Source organism: Ovis canadensis, chromosome 21, assembly GCF_042477335.2.
Source record: "Ovis canadensis isolate MfBH-ARS-UI-01 breed Bighorn chromosome 21, ARS-UI_OviCan_v2, whole genome shotgun sequence".
NCBI lineage: Eukaryota > Metazoa > Chordata > Mammalia > Artiodactyla > Bovidae > Ovis > Ovis canadensis.
The window spans coordinates 23,277,858-23,302,758 of NC_091265.1; the positions used below are offsets into that span (position 1 = coordinate 23,277,858).

Here is a 24,901-nt window from a genome sequence, read left to right on the forward strand (position 1 = left end):
GGCTGTAAATATTAAATTTTATGGATATGACATTGTCTTTTTAACCAATTTTCTATTGATTGGTACTCAGACGGCTACTAAAAATAGTGCTGCATTAAATAGCTAGTGCATAAAGCCTGAAAGACTATCTGATTATTTCCTTAGGATGGATTCTTACAAGTGGAATAAATGTTTAAATGGCATTTACTCTCCGTTGGATGATTATGCCTGTGTTTAAGACTCTTAATGCACATGGCCAGATTATTGTTGAGAAAGTCTGGACAATTTGGTGAAGCCGTTCGAAGCGGGTTCCAGGTGTATGAGACGAAGTGGCCAGACTGTCTTGGGAGCTGGTAGCAGAGGCACAAATGGAACACAGTTCTTAAAACTTGCAGTGCAGCAGTCTTTGGACACCCTGCCCCTGCCCCCTTCGCATTGCTTTCTGCAGAAGCTGGTAGCAATGTTTAAGTTCCTTGTAGAAAAAAACAGGCAGTGCATAGCACCCAGGACTCTAAGTGATTCAGTTCAGTTCAGTTCAGTTCAGTTCAGTTCAGTTCGGTCGCTCAGTCATGTCCGGCTCTTTGTGGCCCCATGGACTGCAGCCCACCAGGCCTCCCTGTCCATCACCAACTCCCAGAGCTTGCTCAAACTCATGTCCATTGAGTTGGTGATGCCATCCAACCATCTCATCCTCTGTCGTCCCCTTCTCCTCCCACCTTCAATCTTTCCCAGCATCAGGGTCTTTTCTGGTGAGTCAGTTCTTCACATCAGGTGGCCAAAGTGGCCAAAGTGATTGGCAGTAATGTAAGACATGGTTTCATATCGCTCATGTTTTCCATCGTCATTAAAGCATTTACTATCTGTGCCAATCAGGGCATTTAATGTCCTGCCATAGCCCGAATGACAGAATGTCTTGAGCCCACAGTTGGAGCATGGCAGGGGCTATGCCAGGTGCTGGTAGGGTACAGAATTGGTAGGATATAGAGTGGGAAGAAATCTACAAAAAGAATGCCGATAGGACATGCTGAGACGGCATGTATATAAACTGCTGTTTTATAAGCGTGCTTGGGAGGGAGACGACCTTGTCCTGTCTTATTCAAGGAGACTTATCATTTGCAGTTTTCTTTGGCTGCATAGGACAGAAAACACAACTCAACAAAGGGTTAAATAGGATAGAATGTTTGCCTCTCACACATAAAATAAGTTCAGAGATTGTGAGTGGAAGAATCCCCTACTGAAGTCATTTATTTATTTACTTATATATATATATATTTTTTTTCTGGAGTATAATTGCCTTACGGTGTTGTTCTTTCTGCTCTCCAGCAAAGTGAATCAGCTCTGTGTATACACATATCCCCTCCCTCTTGGAGCTCCCTCCCATCCCCACCCATCCCACCCTTCCAGGTCATCACAGAGCACCAAGTTGAGCTTCCTGCGCTTTACAAAGAGGGTTGATCTGGGAATAGTGGCAGGTGCAAGCAGGGAAAATGGAGTCAGGGAGATAGCCTTAGAAAACCGCTACTTGGTGAGACGTCAAGAAGGGCTGAAGTGAAGAGGACGGGGTGAATGGGAGAGAGTCTGGAGGGGAGCATCAGAGAATCGGTGTCAGAGTGGAAAAGTGAAGTCGCTCAGTCGTGTCCAACTCTTTGCAACCCCATGGATTACACAGTCCATAGGATTCTCCAGGTCAGAATACTGGAGTGGGTAGCCACACCCAGGGGATCTTCCCAACCCAGGGATCGAATCCAGGTCTCCCGCACTGCAGGTGGATTCTTTACCAGCTGAGCCACCAGGGAAGCCCCAGAGTGGGAAAGTGGGGCACAAACAGGAAGGGGGCAGAATGACAACAAGGTTTGGGAGGCCGTTCCCCTGCGGGAAGACGTCAGTCTCCTTCCGGGCCTACACGGCTTGCAGGGAGGCTCCCGTCAGTGTCTGGCCTGCCAGCCCAGCTGCTGCAGCAGCAATCTCTCCAGGACAGCATGGGGACCTCGCTGCCCCGGAAACGGAGCTTTGGTTCTCTGGGAAAGGCACGCCTCTCAGCATTGATAAGATAAGTGGAATCAAGATGAGAAAAGGTTGGCTGCAAAATTACCGAAACTTAAACCGCTGATACTCTGTACTTCCTGGAGAGACCTAGAAAAAGTCATTGTGATGACTGCTGGGAATCCTCCTCTAAGATCCATTCAGTGTGCATTCATTTTTTTTTCTTAATTTTGTTTTCTTCTTTTGAAAACAATAATAATTCCTGTAAAAATAGAAACATAGAAAAGTAGAAAAATACATAATAAAGCAAAGCAGTAATTTTGTCATCTAGAAATATCTCTGATAACATGTCGGTATATGATTTTCTATATCTTTATGTGTGTTTGTCTTTATGTATAATGGAAATTATGTATTTTATGCCAAACTGGATTAGTTCAAATATAGTACAAATATAGAGATTATCAGCAGACACTTGATAGTTGAACAAACTGGGTATATATTTTGTAATTTTTTTCCAGTTTTAAAATACTGTGAAAAATATTGTGAATATCTTTCCAGATAATTCAATATTTTTCTTAAACATCATTTATAAAGGTTGTATGATATGTCATCACATATTTTAACATTGTAATATTTCACCTGATGCACATTTAGAAAATGCCAATTGTTTTCTATGATAAAAAACATTGTAATATGCATCCATGGAGTTAAATTTTTATAAACTTCTCCCTAATGATAGATGTTCATAAATTCCTACAAATAGAATTTCTAGGTAAAGAGGCCCATGCATTTTTAATGTTTTTGATACATATAACCCAATTTGTCTCCAACAGCTTTTTCTTAAATTATAATCCCACCGGGATCATGCTAACATCCATTCTTTGCATCCTCACTGGTATTAGATATTTTTAGTATTAAAACATATATGTCAGTTTCAAAAGTGAAAAATGGTTTCTTGTTATTGTTTTTCTATTCCTACTACTGTGAAAAATAATTTTTTACATTATTATTGACTTTTTGTGTGGTCAGTTGTCTTCATTTGTTTATTTGTATTCCTGTTCTTTATCTATTTGGATATATTAAAACAATTTACAAGAGCTCTTTATATATAAATTATAAAGTATTTTCCCTTTTTGCCTGCCTTAAGGCAGGCAAAAATCTTCCTTATTTTGCATTTGCAAAATGTTTTTCCTCTTATGATTTCTTCCTTTTGCATAATGCTTAAAAATCCTTTGACCACAATAACATTGACTAGGTCTTCACCTCTATGTTCCAACAGCACCTTTATGGACTAGAGGAAATGTACTGAGGGACCTGAGATAGAATCAGAGGACTCTGGCTGCTGGGATGTGTGGCAATAAAGAGGGAGGAGTTGAGTGTGGCTGTTTCCAGGCTTGGTAGGCTTTGGGGAGGGTGGAACCAGTGACTAAAACCAGGAATACAGGAAAAGGAACAAGTCTGTTGGGGTAGATAATGACTTCAGCTCTGCACATGTTGCATTTGAGATGTCTTCCAGAAAGCCTGGAAGAAATGCCCACAAGGCAGTTGGAACAAGGGTGCAGAAGGCAGGAATGGGGTTGGGGTTTTTAGCACAAATACAGAGATCATCTGCAGACACTTGATAGCTGAACAGCATTTTCAGCACATCTCCTGGGTCACACAATGAGCTGAGCATTTTACTGTATTATTTCCTTTAGGAGGTAGAAATTATTATCCTCGTTGTATTTAATTAATTTATTTCTTAAGTAAATGTTTATTTAATTTTTGACTGTGCAGGTCTTCAGTTGTAGCCCAAGGGCTATTCTCTCTGTGGCCCGTGGGCTTAATTGCCCCTTGGGTGTGTGGGATCTTAGTTCCCTCACCAGGGATTGAACCCATGTCCCCTGCTTTGGAAGGCAGATTATTAACCACTTAGTCTCCAGGGAAGTCCCTATCCTCATGTTATACATGGGGGGACAAGCCTGCAGAAGTTCGATGACCTTACTAAGGCACTCTGCCTGGTTAGCGGTAGACCTTGGCTGTAAAAGGGAAGAAGACAGTCTGATGGCTGAGTTTAATCTCTAGCCAGTTTTGCTCTTTTATCACGGGAGTGTCCTCAAGCAAGGAAAGTCCAGGTCCTGAGGGTGGAGAACTGCCCTCTGGAGTGGCGGGCAGCAGAGAAGGGGAGAAGCCAGCAAAGGGCTCTGAGAAGGAAGCAGAGGGCCGCGTGTGCGTGCCAACTGACACTCCAACCAGGATGCTCACAGTTTGATGACAGGGGCTTATGTTCTAAATATTCTCCTAGACACATGAGACCCAACTCTTCAACCTGACCCTCAAAAATTCTGTCACAGTGTTTTACACAAAAATATATCTTGATTTGACCCTGATGCTGTGTCAGCAACTTTATTGAGTTACCCTCTGAGTCAGACCCTCCCAGTCCCTGGGTCCCCACTTGTTATGAATGAGGGGCTCATTGCCTTTTTGCTTGAGTTGTTGAATGAGTATGAGTATGAGCATCCTTTTACCTTTGAAGCATACATTTTTTCCCTCTTTTATTAGATATTTCCCTGCATACTTAGGACTTTGTAAAATATGCAGTCAGCCCCTTTTCTTTGCAGTCTGAATGTCTAGTGCGTGCCTGCATAGTTGTATCTGACTCTATAACCCCATGGACCGTAGCCTGCAAGATTCCTCTGCCCATGGGTCTTTCCAGGAAGAAATACTGGAGTGGGCTGTCATTTCCTCCTCCACGGAATCTTCCCCATCCAGAGATCAAACCCATGTCTCTTGTGTCTCCTTTGCAGGTGGATTCTTTACCACTAGTGCCACCTGGGAAGCCCAAAGAGTGTGGCATATTTCTAGACAACTGCTGAACCCCTGAATCAATACTGGACATAACTCCCGTTGCAAGTTAACACAGGTTTTAGACCAGCCTAGTAGATTAAAAGCAAATTCTTTGAAGACAATAAAGAAATGAACTGCAGCATTAACTTGGCAAAACTATTTATTAAAATAGTGATTTAGGAGATTTTTTTTCGAATGCCACTCTTAGCTGTATATCTCTTTTGAGAACTCTAATCCTCTGCTTCAGGAATGAACTTTCTTTAGGACATCCCTGGCTTGTTCCTATGGTTTGGTATAATTATTAATAGTGACCCCTTTCACTCTCAAGAGTCCCAGTTTGGATGATAAAAATTTATGGTCTCCTCCAACAGGCCTTTTGGAATAAAGTCCATGTCTTTGAAGATTGTGTTAATCTAAGAAAAATCACTTTACCTGTCCTACAACAGAATATTTGGCACCCTACCTTACAGACATTTGCATATTTCTTCAGAGCAGCAATTAAACACCACATAAGCTAATGAATAACTCCTGTGGCTCTCTTATTGTTCAAAGCAAATAAAGTAACTTCATAGGGGCTCACCTAATATAGCAGGCCTGGGAGGGAATCGTGAGGGTTTCAAGTTTGTGTTTGCAAAGCCATCATTTAAATTAGTTTTTCCACTTAATATGTGCAATAATTTATTCCCACACTGGACAGCAAGGGAGCAGAGTTTTAGAGAAATCTGACTCTGTGCCGTGTACAGCACCATTCATCCTTGAATTCTGTGCTGTTTGTGGTTTCCTACACCTTTTACAGACTTGAGTCACCCGTTTTACTGTTTTTCAGGACAAGGTGTGCGGTGGTTTAGCAATCTGAGGGTAGTCAGATTGTCAAAACATCCCCAAAGATGCTCTGAGATTTACTGCAGAAAGCAGGTTTCATGGTGCCGGGCAGCTGCTGGGAGGAGGTGACTCACGGCATGGCAGCACACTCTCCTTTCTGGAGGGAGCACGGCTTGCCAGGATAAAGCTGGGCACCCTTGTGGACAGTCAGGCACATGGGGTCTCAGGAAGACTTGTGATCTGGGGGTAGTGGGAGGATGGGAGACAAGGATGGTCTGCCTGCTTGCTAAGACCCTTGCAATCTAAAGAAGCTCTAGCCTGACTCTAGTTTATATTCTATCCCCACTTACCCGGGTCCCTATTTGCAAACTACTTCTGAGCAAAGGAAATAAGTTCAAAGCAAAGCAAGGGAGCACAGATGCATTTGCCCTCCAAAAAAATGTGCTTGGAGAGTGCTTATCTTGGGGGAGAAATATAGAGCAGCTGAGCAGCTTACAGAGTCACAGCCAGGAAACTAGAAGAGAACCACGGCATAAGGTTCGGTTTGAAAATGCCTTTGCACAGCCTTTTTCCACCTCTCGGGTAATGGTGCCATGGCCGGGGGGCGGGGGGGAGGTGGGCGGTGGTTAGAAGGCTGGGCTGTCACTTGCCGGAATACATCCAGAAGACCCAGAAAACTATTTTAGAGTCAGCAGTGCTCTGCAGAGATCTCGCAACCCAACCTTGTCATTTTACACAAGGTCTTTCAGAATTCCAGCCTATGAAGTGCTAGACCGTGGTTCTCGTCAAGCCACTTTGAAAGTGAAAAGTGAAAGTCGCTCAGTTGTGTCCAACTCTTTGCGACCCCCATGGACTATACAGTCCAGGGAATTCTCCAGGCCAGAATACTGGAGTGGGTAGCCTTTCCCTTCTCCAGGGGATCTTCCCAACCCAGGAATCGAACCTAGGTCTCCTGCATTGCAGGTGGATTCTTTACCTACTGACCTATCAGGGAAGTCCTTCAAGCCACTTTAGTCTAAAAGATTTAAAAATTGTAAACTGAGAGTCATTTCTTCCCGCTGTGAAGAACTGTCATGAGACCTAACTGAGTGACTCTGGAAATAAGCTGCAGGACTTCCTGCCCAGCAGGGAGCTCGCTCACCGTGACCTGACCACTGTCTTTGCAGAGGCAGCGAAGCAAAGTCGAAACCTCAGGACCCAGTCCTCAATTTTGCATTCTCTGGTGTAAAGAGCCCTCTTCCCCTCAACTGTATAAACTCCAGGTCCTGAATCTTGGTCAGCCTGCTATACACAGTAAATGTCTGATGTTCCAACAGGCCCGGGTGAGAAAAGGAGATGAGGTGAGGATGATTCAGCCAGACCCAGCTGGGAGAACACGCTGGGGCCTGTGATGTTGGATCAGGCAGAGCGTTGACGGCTGGCTCACATGATGTCTCAGACAGCCACCCCCTCCTTGCTTCCACCACCATTAGCTTCTACTTCTTTTTTTAAATTTTAACTTGTGAAAACTTAATTGTTTTAAATTCATTTTTAAATGCAGACCCAATCTCTAATCCACATAGAGTGAATGATTTAGCTTTTCCATGTTTTAGGGGGGTCAATTTTGTTAATTGTGTTTTTCAAGGAGTTTGCCCATGTTGCTTAAATTTTTAAATTTATTCACATAGATCTGTTCACAATATATTTTCATTCATTTTTTTAAAAAATGTCTATAGGAACTCATACTGCCAATTTGTGTTTTCTCAAATTAGTACTGGAAGACTTAAGTTTGAATTTGGCTTTTTCATCACAAGCTGTTTGCCCCTACATACGTTACTTAAAATGTCTAGGCTCTTTACTGGATTAGAAATATATATTAGAGGCTAGGATACTATAATATGTTCCTTATTATTTAGTTAGCTTAAAGTGCCATGAGATATGAAAAAAGAGAGTAATCACTGTAGCCGATATTATTCTTGGAAGGTATCACAAGACACTGATACTTGACCTGAATATTTCAGGATATGTGAGCTAGCCTATAGGGCTGCGTGTGCACACCCAAAATGTCTAGGTCTTATTTTCCTCATTTCTTCAAAATGGGAAGAATAATCGTATGTATTTTTAGGACTGCTGGGATGATTAGATGACATGTTTATAAAACCTGGCACATACCAAGTGCTGGATCGATGCTTGCTCTTATTATCATGTAACATAATCTGACCAGTTGTCTAAATTGTCTTTTAATGCTGCTCGGACCTTTTAGTAGAGGAGAGGAGGAAACTAAGCCATGGATGCCCTCAGCACTTACAGCCCAACTATCTTCCTGGTCAGACCATTAATTGGGCTTCCCCTGTGGCTCAGCTGGTAAAGAATCCGCCTGCAACACAGGACACCTGGGTTCGATCCCTTGGTTGGGAAGATCCCCTGGAGAAGGGAAAGTCTACCCACTCCAGCATTCTGGCCTGGAGAATTCCATGGACTGTACCGTCCATGGGGTCGCATAGAGTCGGATACGACTAAGCGACTTTCACTTCATTTCAGACCATTAATAGTTGAATAGGTGTGAAGGCGCTCAGCGTTCACACTGTCAAGCTGATGCGTCAAAGGATTACCATTACCAGATCACGGAAGAAGAGGCTGGGGCAGTTCAGATGACTAGTGTGAGGTCACTCACCTCGAAAACCAGGCGTGCCGGACCCAAACCCAGCTGGTGGGCCTCCTGAAACTGTTTTACGCGTTGCCTCGCCTCCAAATTCTGTCTACCCCTCGAGGCGGAGGCGCAGCCCACGACCTCAAGAGTCCCGTGTTCGGCCAGACCGGTTACCTACCGTCTGTCTCCCCGCAGTTCACTTAACTTTTTAGACACTCTCACTTGCCAAACCTGAAAACTGAAACCCACGCCTCCAGCTTTGTGGCCAAGATTACAGGCGAGAAGAGCACTTCGGAAACTGTCAGGGGCTGTAACGAATAGCCTCTGCAAAAGGGCATCTGCGCGTGAGCCTCCCCAGTCCCTGGGGCCCAGGCATCGCTCGGGGCTCCCCCCGAGCCGCGCGGGCGGGGTGAGCAGGGGTGTCAGCCCGCGGGGCTCGGGGCTGGGCGTTTCTGCAGCGGCCGGGGAGGAGTTCCGCCCTCGCCCCCGTCCCGCCCCGCCGCCGCCTCGCGCCCGCACTCGCGCTCCCCGAGTCTGTCCGGCCCGGCCCCCGGCGGCGCTTCCCGGGTCCGCAGCAGGCACCGCGCGGCGGGCGGGCCGCCACCATGCAGGTCCCGCACAAGGAGCACCTGTACAAGCTACTGGTGATCGGCGACCTGGGCGTGGGCAAGACCAGCATCATCAAGCGCTACGTGCACCAGAACTTCTCCTCGCACTACCGGGCCACCATCGGCGTGGACTTCGCGCTCAAGGTGCTCCACTGGGACCCGGAGACCGTGGTGCGCCTGCAGCTCTGGGACATCGCGGGTGAGCCCCGGGGCCGGGGACTGGGGCGGGGGCACCTCGCAGACCGTCTCCTGTGCCAGGGCAGCGGCTCGCGGCCCCGCGGAGACCGGGTCTGCCTCCCGGGCGCTGCGCCGGTAGAGACTTTCCGGGGTGGACTGCAAACTTGGTTTCGAAGGAAACAAAAAAAGTTTCTCCCTAGCGCGCGGCAACTTCACGTGCGTCCCCTGGCGCTTTGCGGCGGCTGCTCTCTCTCCCTCCCACAGCCTCGCCTGGGATCTCTGGGCTCAGCGCGGGCCTCCCCGGGACCCAGAGGGAGACCCTCCGGCATTGCACTCGGTTCTTGATCCCAGCTCACTTTCCAGGCACCGGCAGTCCTTCGGGTGACGCCGCCCGGAGCGTCCCGCCCGCCCTTTCCAGCCGGGTGCCGGGACCCCCGAGGGGAAGCCCCTAGACCTGGTCACAGCGGGAACCCGGAGAGTTCCGGACTAGAGGCGTTGCCCAGTTCCTGTTCCTAACTGCTCCCTTTATTCCAACTTTCGACACCCCCTTTTCTACCATTCAGTCAAGAAAGCTGGAGGTTCTCTGCTTTGAGAAAGCCAAGGACCTTCCTGTGTCTGCTTTGGGGGTAAATCTCTCACTGTTTCTGTTTGTCCTTCTGTCTCTCTCGTCTATGAAAAGGAGATGGAGTATATATATTCCTGTTAGGGTCACTTTTGTTTAAGGGTCTATTCTTTGCGACCCCGTGGACTCTAGCCCACCGGGCTCTTCTGTACATGGAATTCTCCAGGCAAGAATACAGGGGCGGGTAATCATTCCCTTCTCCAGGGGATCTTCCCAACACAGTGATGGAAGCCAGGTCTCTTGCGTTGCAGGCGGATTTCTTACCGTGTGAGCCACCGGGGCAACCCCTTTCTATGACATTCGCCACAGATTTCTTGATTTGTTCCTAAAGTTTTCACTGAGAGGTCTGGAAAATGAGGAGCCTCTTACAATGTTTGAAATCAGAATTTTATTCCCAGGGTTTGTACCAGGAGTTGGGGCTTCAGGCTAAGGTGGAGGTGCAAAGAGTCCCTGGACCCAGATTCTCGGCGTGTCCAGCCCCTCCCTGCCGATCCCTGAGCTCACCATCCTGCTCCCCACAAACCCCTTCAGCTCAGCCGCTTCCCCATTAAGCTGGAAGTCAGTCAGACAATGACAACTTGGGGACCCTTCTGCTAAGAAATTTTCAGGTCCCCTGGGATTCCTTGTGAACCCCTTCAAACAATCAATCCACTTCACCTGGGTCTATTTCATAGTCTGTGGCTCTAGGAACCTTTACAAGTGTTGGACCCAAACCGGCCACTTCTCTTTCAGAAAATAGGTTCATTTTAGCAGGTGCATTTGACTGGAAACTTCATCATGGCTTGAAGTGAAAACATATGTGGGAAGTTTTCCAAAGGGCATTTCTCATTCTGGGGAGTCCAGTGCCTCTTTAATTGGGAGCTGCTAGGTCTTATGATAAAACTCGGCATGTGAACAGATTCATGCCTTTAGTGTCATTGTAACTGCTCTAGTAGCACAAGGATTAACAGAGACCAGAAGATGTCGTTGGCCACTGTCTGATTGGGCTCTATATCTAGAAAATCCTCTGTGAGTCTGGGCACTTTGCTGCTGCTGTTTTTAGTGTCTAACACCTCTGATGTTGCATCAACATCTCTAGGATCCAGGTGTAGAATTAGCTTACTCTTTGAACAGGGGTGTAGCTGTAATTTAGTTTTTTACGTGAAAATCAAATGAGGATGTGACCTCAGACATGTTACATAATGTCTGTGAGTCTCAGTGTCCTAAGTATACTAGGGTTTAGAGATGAAGAGCCTAAATCCCACTGGAAATGCTTCCATCAGAATCCCTGTTTCACCCCATATTTCTTGGGCAATTTTAAGTAAGTTTCCTAACTTCCTAGTCTCCGTTCCTTATCCGTAAATAGAATGCTTTCTCCCAACAAAGGAGAAAACGAGAGGAAAACTGACAAATGCTAACTGAACTCGTTAGTACTTACTCCCTAGGAGAACTGCAGGGATTGTTGCTAATACTAGCTTTGTTTGCTATTTGTTTTTTTGAATATGTGTAAATGCTAGGCAAGAAGGACATGATATAAGTGTGCTAATTAGATCTTATTAAACGATAATTCCTGATGAACGAATATAACCTGTTCTAAAACACCCAGCACCATTTTCCAGCTTTATCCATATTACAACATGCTGTCTTGAGCAATTTCATTTCCAAGCTTAGAAATACCTCCTTCAGTACTCAAGTTGCCGTGGAGGCTATAGCCACAGAAGTCTGTGTATATAAGAAATCCAAGGAGCCTTGGAAAAGTCAGCCCTATAGATATGGTGGTGTGCACCATCTCTGTAGGGAAGTTCATTTTTCCCAGAGCTTTGATGTTCAATGCTAACCTGTCATTTCAGCCTCCAGCCCAAAGAGCCCTGTGGGCTGGGTTTGAAGTTCTCGGTGGTGGTGGTGGTGTGGTCACTCAGTCGCGTCTGACTCTTTGCAACGCCATGGACTGTAGCCCATCAGGCGTATCTGTCCAGGGGATTTCCCAGGCAAGAATACTGGAGTAGGTAGCCATTTCCTTCTGCATGGGATCTTCCTGACCCAAGGATCAAACTGGGGCCCCCACACTGCAGGCAGACTCTTTAACCAACCGAGCTTCCCAGGAAGCCAGCTTAGAAGTTGGGCAGCAGGCAGAGCTGGTTGGGAAGGAGCTGGGCCGTTGTGGGGAAGGATGACTGGAGTGTACAGTGGACATATTTCAAGCTCCATAGCTAATTCTGTGAAGAGTAAGTGCATATGGAACCCAGCCTCAGCGGCCCAGTCAGACCCCCTCAGCTAAGTGTATCTTAGAGCGTCTTCAGATCTGCCTGTCGGTCCAGCCTTGGGGAATGCTTCCCGTCTCCTCGCTGCTCACTTCTGGCGTGTGTCTTATAGGCACGGGTAGTGACACTCGTTTTGAGCTTGCTAGGGGTGTTGATGAAGTAGAGGAAACTTGCCCTGTCCTGAGAGGATATCACATCCATCTGCTATCAAGGGAATCTTTTGCTCAATTAGAGTTTTAATATCCATTTGGTTCAGGGCCAAGTTGGGTCCTATTTGTTCAACTAATTCCCGTGATCTTTGTCTTGTGGTCACTTAGACTGGCCAGTCTGCTTCTGAAAAAGACTGCAGAAATTACCTTTTAGGAACTTGTGACGTAGACCTTGAAATCACTGAGATGAATCCCACAAACCCCATAGAAGACTCTGAATCCCCGTGATTCCACCATAGAAGAGCATCTGAGTTAGCTTTGGATTTGGAAACTCTTGATAGAGTCAGAGAAATTAAGTAATTTTGCCCAAGGCCACCCAACTAGTAAGTGGAAGAGCTGAATTTGACTCAGGTCTGTTTGATTTGGAATCAAGCCATGCTCTTTATAACCAGAGCCCTGTGAGGGCCTGGTGTACAGCTGACCCACTGGGGTTATACACAATTCCTCTTTAAGGGTGCTGCTTATTTGGTAGATAGATTATCTTTGCCTTCTTTCCCTTATTGATAATATGTTTTTGCATGGTACCACAGTGCAGAGAGTGGAAAGAAAAGGAACAGAAATATATTTCTGGGCTTCCCTGATGGGTCAATGGTAAAGAATCAGCCTGCAATCCTCCCGAGACATGGATTCGATCCCTGATCTGAGAAGATCCCACATGCTGTGGGGCTCAAGCCTGAGTGCTCAACTATTGAGCCTGTGCTTTGGAGCCCTCGTGCTCCAGATACTGAAGCCCACATGCCCTGGAGCCCAGGCTCTGCAACAAGAGAAGGCACCACAGTGAGAAGCCCTCACACCGCAACTAGAGAGGAGTCCCCGCTCACTAAAGCCAGCGAGAAGCCTGAGCCAAAACCAAGACAGAGCACAGTCATAAATACATAAATAAATACAAAATTTTTAAAAAAAGCACTCAAGAGTTTCCACCCAGTTACAAAAACACTAGTTTCAAAAAATAAAAGGAAAGAAAATCTTATTTCTGAAAATTTGATTCTTAGTTATAGGGTTTTTTCATTTTATAGAATAATCAAAAAAAAGAAAAAGTTCACACTTGAGACACTCTTTTACTACTCCTCTCCGAATCCTGATGCTTTGACTACTCCGTTAAGTAACTCGCACAAGTCACAAAGCTAGTAAGCAAAGTTGGAATAAGCTGCTCAGTACTAACGGCACAGAGGGACCACGTTAGAGCAGACGGAGGCTGCAAGAGGTACCATCGTATGAACACGTGACATCGCAGGGAAAGAAAACGATTGCCATTTGAAAGATGGGCAGCTGAAATCCAGCAAAGTTTCACGATTTGCCCAACGTCAAGTGTTACAGCTTTAGAATATCCATAATTCATAATCCATAATTAATATATTAGAATACATCTGAAGTATTCTATTGATTACTTTGATGACTCCATTAGCACTTTCAAAGAGAACAACCCAATTTTGTCTACAAATCTTGCTGTGCTTTGGGAACCAGGTACTGGAATTGGGACAGTGATAGTAATAATAGCTAACATCTTTAGACATTTATCCTTACAATTGTCTGTGCATACGTAATTTTTAATTTCCCAGTAAAATAGCTGGTTAAGTGGTAGTGCTGGAACTTAAAACTTGGTCATTGGATCTAGCACCCAGGTTCCCAATAGTTTTGCTCTACCTTCCGCAGTTCAAAAATAGAATACTTCAGATGTAGTCTAATAAATATAGACTATGGCTATTCGAAAACAGTAATGCTTGACATGGGGCAAGTCATGGAGCCTTGCTGGATCGAAGTCCCCATCTTTATTTTTATTTTTTTTTCCTTTTATTTTTATTTATTTATTTTTTTAATTTTAAAATCTTTAATTCTTACATGCGTTCCCAAACATGACCCCCTCTCCCACCTCCCTCCCCACAACATCTCTCTGGGTCATCCCCATGCACCAGCCCCAAGCATGCTGCACCCTACATCAGACATGGACTGGTGATTCAATTCTTACATGATAATATACATGTTAGAATTCCCATTCTCCCAAATCATCCCACCCTCTCCCTCTCCCTCTGAGTCCAAAGGTCCTTTATACACATCTGTGTCTTTTTCCCTGTCTTGCATACAGGGTCGTCATTGCCATCTTCCTAAATTCCATATATATGTGTTAGTATACTGTATTGGTGTTTTTCTTTCTGGCTTACTTCACTCTGTATAATTGGCTCCAGTTTTATCCATCTCATCAGAACTGATTCAAATGAATTCTTTTTAACGGCTGAGTAATACTCCATTGTGTATATGTACCACAGCTTTCTTATCCATTCATCTGCTGATGGACATCTAGGTTGTTTCCATGTCCTGGCTATTATAAACAGTGCTGCGATGTGCCCCATCTTTAAAATGACGATTGTTTTCCTGTGATGTCTCCTGCACGGTGTTCTCTCTTGCACTCGCTTTAGCTCTAATACGGTCTCACTGTGCCCAGTTGCTTCTCTGGTAGCTCAGCTGGTAAAGAATCCGCCTGCAATGCAGGAGACCCTGGTTCAATTCCTGAGTCAGGAAGATCCCCCGGAGCAGGGATAGGCTACCCACTCCAGTACTCATGGGCTTTCTTGGTGGCTCAGGTGGTAAGGAATCCACCTGCAATGAGAGAGACCTGGGTTCAATCCCTGGGTTTGATCCCTGGGTTGGGAAGTTTTCTTGGAGCAGGGCATGGCAACCCACTCCAGTATTAACATGCCCAGTTAGTATGTAACAGCTTATTCCAACTTTACTTACTAGCTTTGTGACTTGCGCAAGTTATTAATTTCTGTGCCTTTGTTTCCTGTCTAAAACCTGGGGATAATGGCAGACCCTGCATCTTAGAATTAAAAGAATGAGATGGGTTAATTCACGTAAAGCTGTGCCTGACTCATTCTGAATGTTAGCTATTACTCTTCTTTTTTTAACTGTTATCACAAACTTCTTTCACATACATTTTCCTGCTTGATCTTCTCAGAGTTGCTGAGGGTATAGACAGAGCAGGTGGTATCAAACCTATTTTATATTAGATCAAGAATCAGAGACCCAAGATCACAAGAGCTCTCATGTGGCAGAGGAGAGCAAGAAGAGGAGGTCTGTTTAACTCCATCTTTGATGCATATATTTGAGAAAAATGACCAGATCTGTGGGTCATCAGAAAACTCAATCCCAGATTTAACAAATACAGTAGAAAATACAGTTGGCAGGTGATGTAGAGAATCCTTCTCTCCCACATGAAAGTTTAGCGGCAAGACTCTCCTAAGTAGTACATTCCCCTAAATAGTTAAAATCCAACACGTAGGAAAAATATTTCCCCACAGGGCACATCTGTACTGACTTTCCCCACCTAAGCTGTGTGACGAAGCCCTGGAGGACATGAACTCTCCAACAGGCAGAGGGGCAGCGGGAGGCAGCCCGGGTCTAGAGTTACCCGCGTCTAGAGGCAGGAGCCCAGAGCACCAGTGGCCCCAAGAGTCATCTGGGAAACAGTGCTCCGTTGTTTTAGTGTCTGTGAAGTGCTTCCACATCGTAAAATTCAGCTGAGGTTTTGGACTTGACCTCTCTTCAATAGAGACTTCAACTGAAACTTCCCTGGTGGCTCAGACGGTAAAGCGTCTACCTACAATGCGGGAGACCTGGGTTCAGTCCCTGGGTCAGGACGATCTGCTAGAGAAGGAAATGGCAACCTGCTCTAGTATTCTTGCCTGGAAAATCCCATGGACGGAGGAGCCCGGTAGGCTATAGTCCACGGGGTTGCAAAGAGTCAGGAATGACTGGGTGACTTCACTTTCTCTTCAATATCTATTTCTTTGTTTAAAACTATTTATCGGCTTGCTGGGTCTTTGCTGCTGTGCGGCCTTTCGCTAGTTATGGTGAGCAGAGGCTGTGCTCTGCGTGCAGGGCATGGACCGCCGTGGGCCTCTCTCGTTGTGCAGCCAGGCTGCAGGGCGCAGGGTTTCCGTGCTTGTGGCTTCTGGGCCCTGGAGCACAGGCTCGATGGCTGTGGTCCCTGGGCCTAGTGGTCCTGTGGCACATGGGATCTTCCCGGATCAGGGATTGAACCCGTGTCTCCTACATTGGCAAGCGGATTCTTTACCACTGAGCCACCAGGGAAGCCCTTTTATATCTATTTCTAAAAGACAAATTCTCTGGGACGTTTTAGAAGCATCTGAAATATTAATGCAATGGATCTGAAAATGTAGAGAGTGCTAAATTTGGCAACCGCCGTGCCAGGCAAAAAAAATAAAAATGCATGGCAAGTCTGGGCCACGTTCAAGTGGGCAGTTATTGTCTAGTTTCTAGCCTGGCTAATTACAGAGTTTCTGAATACCATGTGGGTTAACGTGCCAGGTGCTTACAAGTAAATAATATGTATGCTGAAGGGAACAGTGAACTTTCGACACAAGGTAAGGGCTGGGTGGGGGACGCACCTCAGGGCTTCTTACAAGGAGGTCGTTAGACTCTCTGGGCATCACAGACACATGGGCATTAGGCCTGTGGGATAATCTAGGCTTTAGAGGACTGGTTCTGACAGGTGGGCACAGAGGAGCCTGACCAAGGGCTCTAAAATGCTTGAGAGGAGGGAATGTGGGGAGCAGCTCCTGTGTGTGTGTTTGATTTCTTCAGCAAACGCGTCTACTAAATGCCTGCTGCTTCCCTGGTGGCTCAGACAGTGAAGAATCTGCCTGCAATTGCTGGAGACCCGGGTTCCATCCCTGGGGTCAGGAAGATCCCCTGGAGAAGGGCATGGCAACCCGCTCCAGCTTTCTTGCCTGGAGAATTCCATGGACAGAGGAGCCTGGCGGGCTGCAGGCCATGGGGTCACACAGAGTCAGACACGACTGAGCGACTAACACACACAGACACACACACACACACACACACACGCATCTGTAAGGCACTATACGGTTGGGGAAACAAGAATGAAGACTTGAGCAAGACCTTAACAAGTTCATGGCTTAGTGGGCATGATAGCGTGAGAGCAAATACGCTGTAGTGGTGAGCAAATTGTGTTGCTGAACGTGACTCCAAAATTCTCTGGTGATACAGAAGGAGTCCTGTCCACACCACATCCTTCCATTCTCTGAGATTAAGCCTGATCAGACTAAACAAAGCCTCTGGCTAGGGTGATTTCCTGAGCTCTTTCCTAGCACCAGTGACTCCCTGGGAGGGACTTAAAGGCCACACACCTTGAGACAAAAGTTCATCCTCTGGCCCTTTTTAATTCTGTCTCCTTCTCCTGAGGAGCTCATGCATTCCTGTGGCTTTAAACTCTGTACTGGTGACTCCCAAACTGTGCTTATAACCTTGCCTTCTCATGAGGTTCAGACCTACAATTTCATCTTCTTACTGGACATTGCCTTTATGATATCTCAGATATATTGCAAGATCAATATGTCATAGCCAAGTTGCATGAAAAAGCAAGATTGCTTGTTTCCTCCAGCAATCAAGTAAAATATGCTCGATGTAGCAAATATGGAGCGTACAAACGAAAACAAAACCACGACACAATAGCAAAGAATACAGACGTGACTGCTAATGAAAGTAGTAAATGATGTCTTTGTAAATCTTAACCAGGTGTAGCTCTCCACATATTGATCTTCATAGTGTAGTGAGCTATACTGCTTTTTACCCAGTTGCTAAGACCTGGAACCTCTGCCATCTTTTCTCCTCCTCTTTTGATCTTCACGTGCTCTCTGTCTCCAGGTCAGATGGTGATTGCGCCTCTCCAGCGCCTGCCCTAAACCAGGCACAGCACTGTTATCCCCTGTCCTGCTATCATAACTGCCTGGCTAGTTCTAGTCTCCTCCTCCTCCGGTTCTTATGTGGACTAAGGTCATGTTTATCGTCCCAGAATATCGCTTTGGTGGTTCTTCATTGCCAACAGATTATAAACATCATGGCAAAAGGAATGAAAGTCCTTGGGATGAGATGATTGGAGAAACGATGGCTAGAAAGAGGACAGATTCTAAATTTTAGAGCCGTTGAGGGAGAAGTTCATGGGGTCCTAGATGGTCAGAAGTAAGCGGAGTCCTTGAGGCCTGAGCTGGTCCAAAGGAAATCTGGGATCTGTCTCATTGTGGGCTTGTCAGAACACAGTTAAAACCCTGTGTTTTGACCCTCTCATTGAGGGTCAAAATGATACTTAAGATTTTTTAAAAATGTGCTTAACTTAAAAAGTCACTTTACAATATGAGAATTTGAGAAGTGTAAGATCCTGCCTGGGAAAATTTGTTCATTCATTTGATAAGCACAAGGTTTTTAGGAGGGGATGAAGTAGGCATTGGTATGGAATCTGATATTCCACAGGGGACATAAAGTTATTTAAATATAATCATGGAAATGATTACTAACGGTTTTCATAAACCTCTGAAGATGTCAGATGCTAAAGAAAGTCAAATCGTGGCCTCTGCCATCGCCATGGTGTGGAGGAAAGGCCTGTGGGTAGGAGGAGGTGGAGAGAGGCAGCAGCCGACAAATTACAAAAGGGTGCATTTGCTCTGCCAGCGGTCAAGAGGGGTCATTGTGCACATTTATCAATTTATCAGACTAAATCTTTGCAGTTTAAACAGCACCATGATTCTGGCAAATAGGTCATTTTATTTCCAGATTATAAGTGAGGAGACTGGGCCAAGGGTAAGTAGAACGTGGTGTCTGGTACGCTGTAGTTGCTCCGTAAAAGTGGGTTTGGTGTTAAATGGCCAGTGGGGTTGATACTACAGTCATTGCTCAACTGAAACATTTTGAGGAGAGCTGTCTTATGGAATGTTTAGACTTGATTGCTCCCTCTTCTGAAAATTAACTTTGGAAAACCCTGCAAAGCTTTCAACCCACTGAGAATCTTTTTAACATTATATTATCTTTGCTTCTGGAATGGATCTTCCTGGATGGATATGGTGGCCCTGCTGCTCCTTGGGTGGAAATAGGTTTATTCTGTGAAGGGAAGAGCCTCAGCTTCTAGGTGGGTGTATTAGAGTAGTCTCTATCAACTTGACAAGGTCAAGTCTGAGACTCTAGCCTGGGATTCCAAATTATTGAGTTCCACTAACTTTTTCCAGTTGTTTGAGAGCTTGCTTGAGAAGTTATATGGTCTTAAAGTACTCTCTGAAAATATGTCAGGGTTTAAACTTCACCATTCCTCACTCCCTTTAGTTTTCTATTCTCAGGTATTAATCCTGTCCTATCTTTTCTATCTTAGAAAATAGCTCTCTCTTATCCCTCCTTTCAGTAGCCATGTCTTCCTCACAGCTCGTCTGAACTGCTGCAGCATTGCCCTAAAGCTCATCCCTTCCTCAAGCTTTCCCGCCCATCAGCTTGCAATCTGCAGAGGTGAAGCTTCGTAACGCAGTGTCTGTCTCCAGTTAGGTGTTCTCCAGTGTGGCAGCCTTCAGTGGATCCTCATCACTTTCAGAATGAGAGGCTAAGCATTTTAGCATGAAGTTCAAGGCCTTTCTTGATCTGGTCATTGTTACGCATCCTAGTCCCATCTCCTGTACCTGTGATTCTTGACCATTCTGGATATCTTAACTGTGGCTTCAGGTCAACTACCCTTCCCTTTATACTGTGGCTTGTACAGTTGTCCCTGGCTAACTGCACTTTCCCCTTTCTTTTCTTAAATAGCTCCTATAGGCCTTTTGTCACCACCCATCTCACTTCCTTCAGGAAGTCTCTTTTGAGTCCAGGTGACCGAGGAAGATACTGTTTATCTGCTCCCATAATATCCCATGCTTCCCCCAGATTAGAAGCCCTCTACCACTGCATTGAGATGCTTTTTCTTCCCAATTATAACCCTAGAACTTGGTTCTAGTCCATGTTTAGTGAGTTTTAGTCAGTAAAAAGCTTCAGTCAGCTATTTCATCATTGCTCTAAAAATTTCTTCAATAAACAAAAGAAACTTTTTGTTTACAAACAAAAGGTTATCATGCTTCAAAGACTTTGTAATTTTCTCAACACTAACAGAAAAATGCATGCCTTTTAAGATTGATAAATACAGCAATCATTTTTCTTAAGGTGGCATTCCATTTTATTTTTCACCATAAAAACTAGGGAGTGACCTTAAAGAGCATTCTTAAGAATGTGCTTCTTCATTTAACAAAATCTTCCTAATTCAAAGTGAAATGGCATTCATTTGGAGGTCAAATGACAAAGCTGTATTTTCCTTTTATGATTTTTGAATAGATGAAGTAATAAAGGTAATTTTCACAGAGTTGAAACCTGTAGGTCATCAAAACAAATCCTGCATTTTAAAGTTGAGGAAGCTGTGCTCCAAAAGGGGGTTCCTATTGATTTCTCAGGCTCAGAGAGCTAGTCAGAGATAGAACTGGAACAAGAATGCTGGCTTCTCTGGTTTATTAGGGATGAGATGTGAGGAATTAAAAAATTCTTTTTAAACACCAGGTGTTTTGGCATTGTCTTAGTCCTGGGACACACGAATAAATGAATTTAGTAGGTGCTCAGCTTTGAGAGTTCACAATAAAGCAATAAAGAAGAGAGAATGTTGGTATGGCATTGAGGTGAACCAAAGGCACCCACAGTTTGGATTCAAAAGACATGCCTGATTTAATTTCCCCAGTGCTCCATTACAGGCTCAATACGTGGCCCCTTGGACTTCCTCTCCCTTATTCACACTTCATATTTATCTCCTCCGCACCTCTGCTCCTGTGCTTCTTACTAATTCACGTGCCCTTCCCTTTATCTCCACATACCCAAACCCTATCTGATATTTAAGACCCGCCTGAAAGGGACCTCCTATGCAAAGACTTCCCTAATTCTCTCCTCCAGTGGTAACTCCTTCCTCCCTTGAATCAACACAGCTCCACTCCCTCCTGGCCTGTCTCCTTTTAGCAACTTATTAGACTTCTATTGTACTTCTCCAGATATCCTTTCCAGTTTTTAGCAGAGCTTGCTGCAATTGTTTGTCTCATGATTTAATGAAATGACTGTGGAGTTAGCCAAGATGTGGAGAAAGAGAGAGTACCATGGAGGAGAGTGAAGCAAAAGAGATTTTGGATGCAAAGGCAAGCGAGTTCAGGAAGAGGATCGTCAATCATTTCAAATGTCCGGGAGAAATCGGAATTATTACTTTTTGCTCTGAACCATTATGTTTTCTAGTCTGTGTTGTCCTGATTCATTATTTAATCTTTCTTCCTCATCAGCCTTGTGTAAATGTGCTCTATCGGGAAGGACAATGGACAACTTAGCTTCTTGTATACCACCTCAGCCTATTGGAGATCAAGAAAGTATCTATTGTGTGAGGGATTCAAACACATTTCAACCTAATTTGTAGGATGAAGTTCGACAGCAAATGATTTAAATTACTTTTTGACAGGCCTGTTTCCCCCTGTAATATAACGTGTTATTAATACCACCATTTATTGGGTGTCAGGCATGGTACTGTACATTGTTTACGCATCATTTTATTTACTGCTCACAAGGAGCTGATCTTATAGTTTCTGTTACTAACCTCATCATAGAGGTCTACGCTTACAAGGGCTAAAAAGCAGATAAACGCACAAAACGCTTCAAAAGGTGCCTAGAAGGTAAGAGGTAGCGCTGGGATATGAACTGAGATTTGCCTGGTTATAAAGTAGTAGCTATTTTCTAGCTGCTCCATCTACTATTGCCTGTGGGGGTAATATGACAGTGCGATAGTTTTCACATATCAAGGATTAAGTTGCATTTTGAAAATGCATAGTATTTATTTTAAAGGAATATTTATTATTATTTTTAACCCTTATGCTTTGGATAGAGCTAAGAATTGAATGAGCTGAATTCTTTGCATACATCATTGCTTAGATCATGTGGTTGGTTTGACTTAATAAGAAATATCTAACTATACTATATTTAGACAGGAAAACCACAGTACATAAGGGATATAGACTCTAGTTTGAAAATTAAAGATAAGAGTAGCTAAGATGTTTGATGGTATTGGAATAAAAATTAAAGTCTTGATGGTGGTTGAAGACGGGGTGTGTGTTTGTCTGTGCATTTTAAACTTAATAAAAGAATCCTCTAGACTAGACTCGAAAAGCTACAATAGAGTTTCTCAAACTCCTCAGTTCACAGAACCTTTAGTATCAAAGTACAAATAAGTTTTTCATGGTGTCTTTAGGCCAACAGAAGTAATTTAAAGCTCTGTTGTTTTTTAATTAAAATTTTTAAATATATATTCATCAATTTTTAATTTTTTATTATTTTTTGTAATATGTATTTTATTAAAGTATAGTTGACTTACAATGTTTCAGGTGCACAGCAAAGTGACTCAGTTATACATATACACATACATTATTTTTGAAATTATTTTCCATTAAACCTTATTTTAAGATATTGACTATAGTTTGTTAAGTAATTAGCACCAAACAATTTCATAAGTATTATAGCCTAATAATTTAATAGTCCTTTGGGAAAATGGGGAACATAAGTGAAAATGATTTTTATTTCATTTCTATGACTGTTTACTATAGGGACATGTATTGCTTTGGGCCATAGAACAGCATCTCAAAACAGTCCAAGTGGTCATCATCACCCTCATTTCCTGTTTCTTATTGATTTTCACATGATCTTGCTTTTTATCACACAAACTGCAAAAATGCCAGCTTCAAAAAGATATGAGCACATCAAAGGGAACGTCCACAATCTAATGTTAAAATTGTGAACTGCCTCTAGCTAGTAGCTCCTAAGGTGTCTGATTGATCTTGAGCAACACTGCTTGCCTTGAAATTTAAAATTATCCAGTTGCAATCCTGTGACTTCACTGAGGCACCCCAGAGCACCTTGGCACACATTTTGGGAATTGTACCTATGAAGGAATCTGTGAATTATTTAAAAGTGAAACCCTTAGATTCCAGGATCCCCGGACCCTGTGAGTTATTTATAAAAGTATCTTTAAAGAAACTGTGGTGAGGCGGTTCTGAACTGGGGACAGATTTTTTTCCAGAGTGGATTTTAAGAGTGAGCAGGAGTTTAGTAGTCATGGAAAGTCAATGAGTTGGATTAGAGATGTTGCTTTATTCAGTCCACTCCTCTCCCTGATGGGGCTCCCTCTCTCAATAAGAAATCATTATTCATTGTTATTTTATTGTGTGAAGAGTACTTACGTTACCAGCTCCATTCTGTTTCGCAAGTCCATTGTGAGCACAGACTAAGAGCTTCTCAAAGTACATGGGCGAGAGAGAGACTGTTGTCGTTAAGTCACTATGTCCAGCTCTTTGCAACCCCATGGACTGCAGCACGCCAGGCTTGCATGTCCTTCACTATCTCCCAGAGCTTGCTCAAACTCATGTCCATTGAGCCAGTGATGTCATCCAACCACCACATCCTCTGTCACCCCCTTTTCCTTCTGCCCTCAATCTTTCCCAGCTTCAGGGTCTTTTCCAGTGAGTTGGCTCTTCCCATCAGGTGGCCAAAGTATTGGAGTTTCAACTTCAGCCTCAGCCCTTCCAATGAATATTCAGGGTTGATTTCCTTTAAGATTGACTGGTTTGATCTCCTTGCTGGCCAAGGGACTCTCAGGAGTCTTCTTCAGCACCACAGTTCTAAAGCATCAATAGGGATCAGTATTAGAGGAATTCCGCAGCGGGCTTGAGGAGACCACAGTGTAACTGGGCACACGGTCTGCAGAGTTTGCGGCAGGTAGAAAGCGGTATGGGGCAGGGCCTGATTGGACGGGCGAGCCAGCGGCGCATTGTCAGCGCTGTCTGATATCCGGCAGGAACGAACTGAGCCTGGGGCCAGGTAGTCAGAAAAAGCTCCAAGGCAGTAGGATTTGGAGGTAGGATTTAGTTCGGCAGAGAGTCAGAGATGGTGTATGTTCCAGTGAGGATGGAACGGCCGTGGAATGGTGAATGAAAGCAAGAGGCAGAATTTAGTGAGCCCAGCAAGGTGCAGATTGCTGGATTGCACCCAGCAATCCACAGTCTGAGGATTAGCCTTTGACTTGTAGATCAAGCTGTGCAACCTTAAAAATACCACAGGAGCCCAAGGGGGGAAATAAATGAACTATTTTCTCTACCTGGCAATCACTTGTTCATCTTTCCCAAGGTCTTCTCTGAAAAAATCTGTTCTCACTTCTGGACCACTCACGCTTCTGCTCCCTGTTTCCCTAGGGATTGGGCGTGAAACTTCCCCTGAATCCTGGCTCCCATATTGTTTCTCTGCAAAATTTCATGTACAGCTGGATAGTTGTATAGAAATGAGGCTGAATGTATTGAAGAGTATTTTGAGGCAAAGAACCAACCATGGGATCCTACGTAAGCATGTATAAGAGACTTAAAAAAAAATGTGGATCAATAGCAATGATTTACTTTAAAATAAAATTATATAAATGTCATTGAATTCCAAATAGTTTGTTATAAGTATTTGAATAAAATGGATATAGATACATACATTTACATTTAAAGCAGTGTTATCTAACAATGAGAAAGGAATAGTATCTTAGCCACCTTTTTTTTTTTTTTTTTTGACTGTAAGTTTGAGTGCTTGTCTATGGAAGACAGTTTGGCAGTTGCTTACAAAACTAAGTATATGCGAACCATATAATCCAGCAATTGTGCCCCTTGGTATTTACGCAAAGGAGTTGAAAAATTATGTCCACACAAAAGCCACACACAGATGTTTATAGCAGCTGTATTCCTAACTGCAGAAAGTTGGCAGCCACAGAGATGTCCTTCAGTAGGTGAATGGTGGCGGCTCCCCTGGGGGCTGAGCTGTAAAGAATCTGCCTGCCAATGCAGGAGACTCGGGTTTGATCCCTGAATCAGGAAGATCCCCTGGAGAAGGAAATGGCAAGTCACTGCAGTATTCTTGCCTGATAAATCCCAGGGACAGAGGAG

At 44.3% G+C, this 24,901-nt stretch overlaps 1 protein-coding gene across 1 annotated transcript in view; it reads left to right on the top strand.

Moving 5' to 3' along the window:
- Positions 1-8,527: 8,527 nt before the first annotated feature.
- Positions 8,528-24,901, top strand: part of RAB38 (RAB38, member RAS oncogene family) — a 66,020-nt gene continuing 49,646 nt past the window's right edge. Inside the window, exon 1 of the mRNA XM_069564785.1 lies at positions 8,528-9,046. Within this exon, the coding sequence (XP_069420886.1) occupies positions 8,845-9,046 (202 nt within the window). The 5' untranslated portion in view covers positions 8,528-8,844. The remainder of the gene's footprint in view (positions 9,047-24,901) is intronic.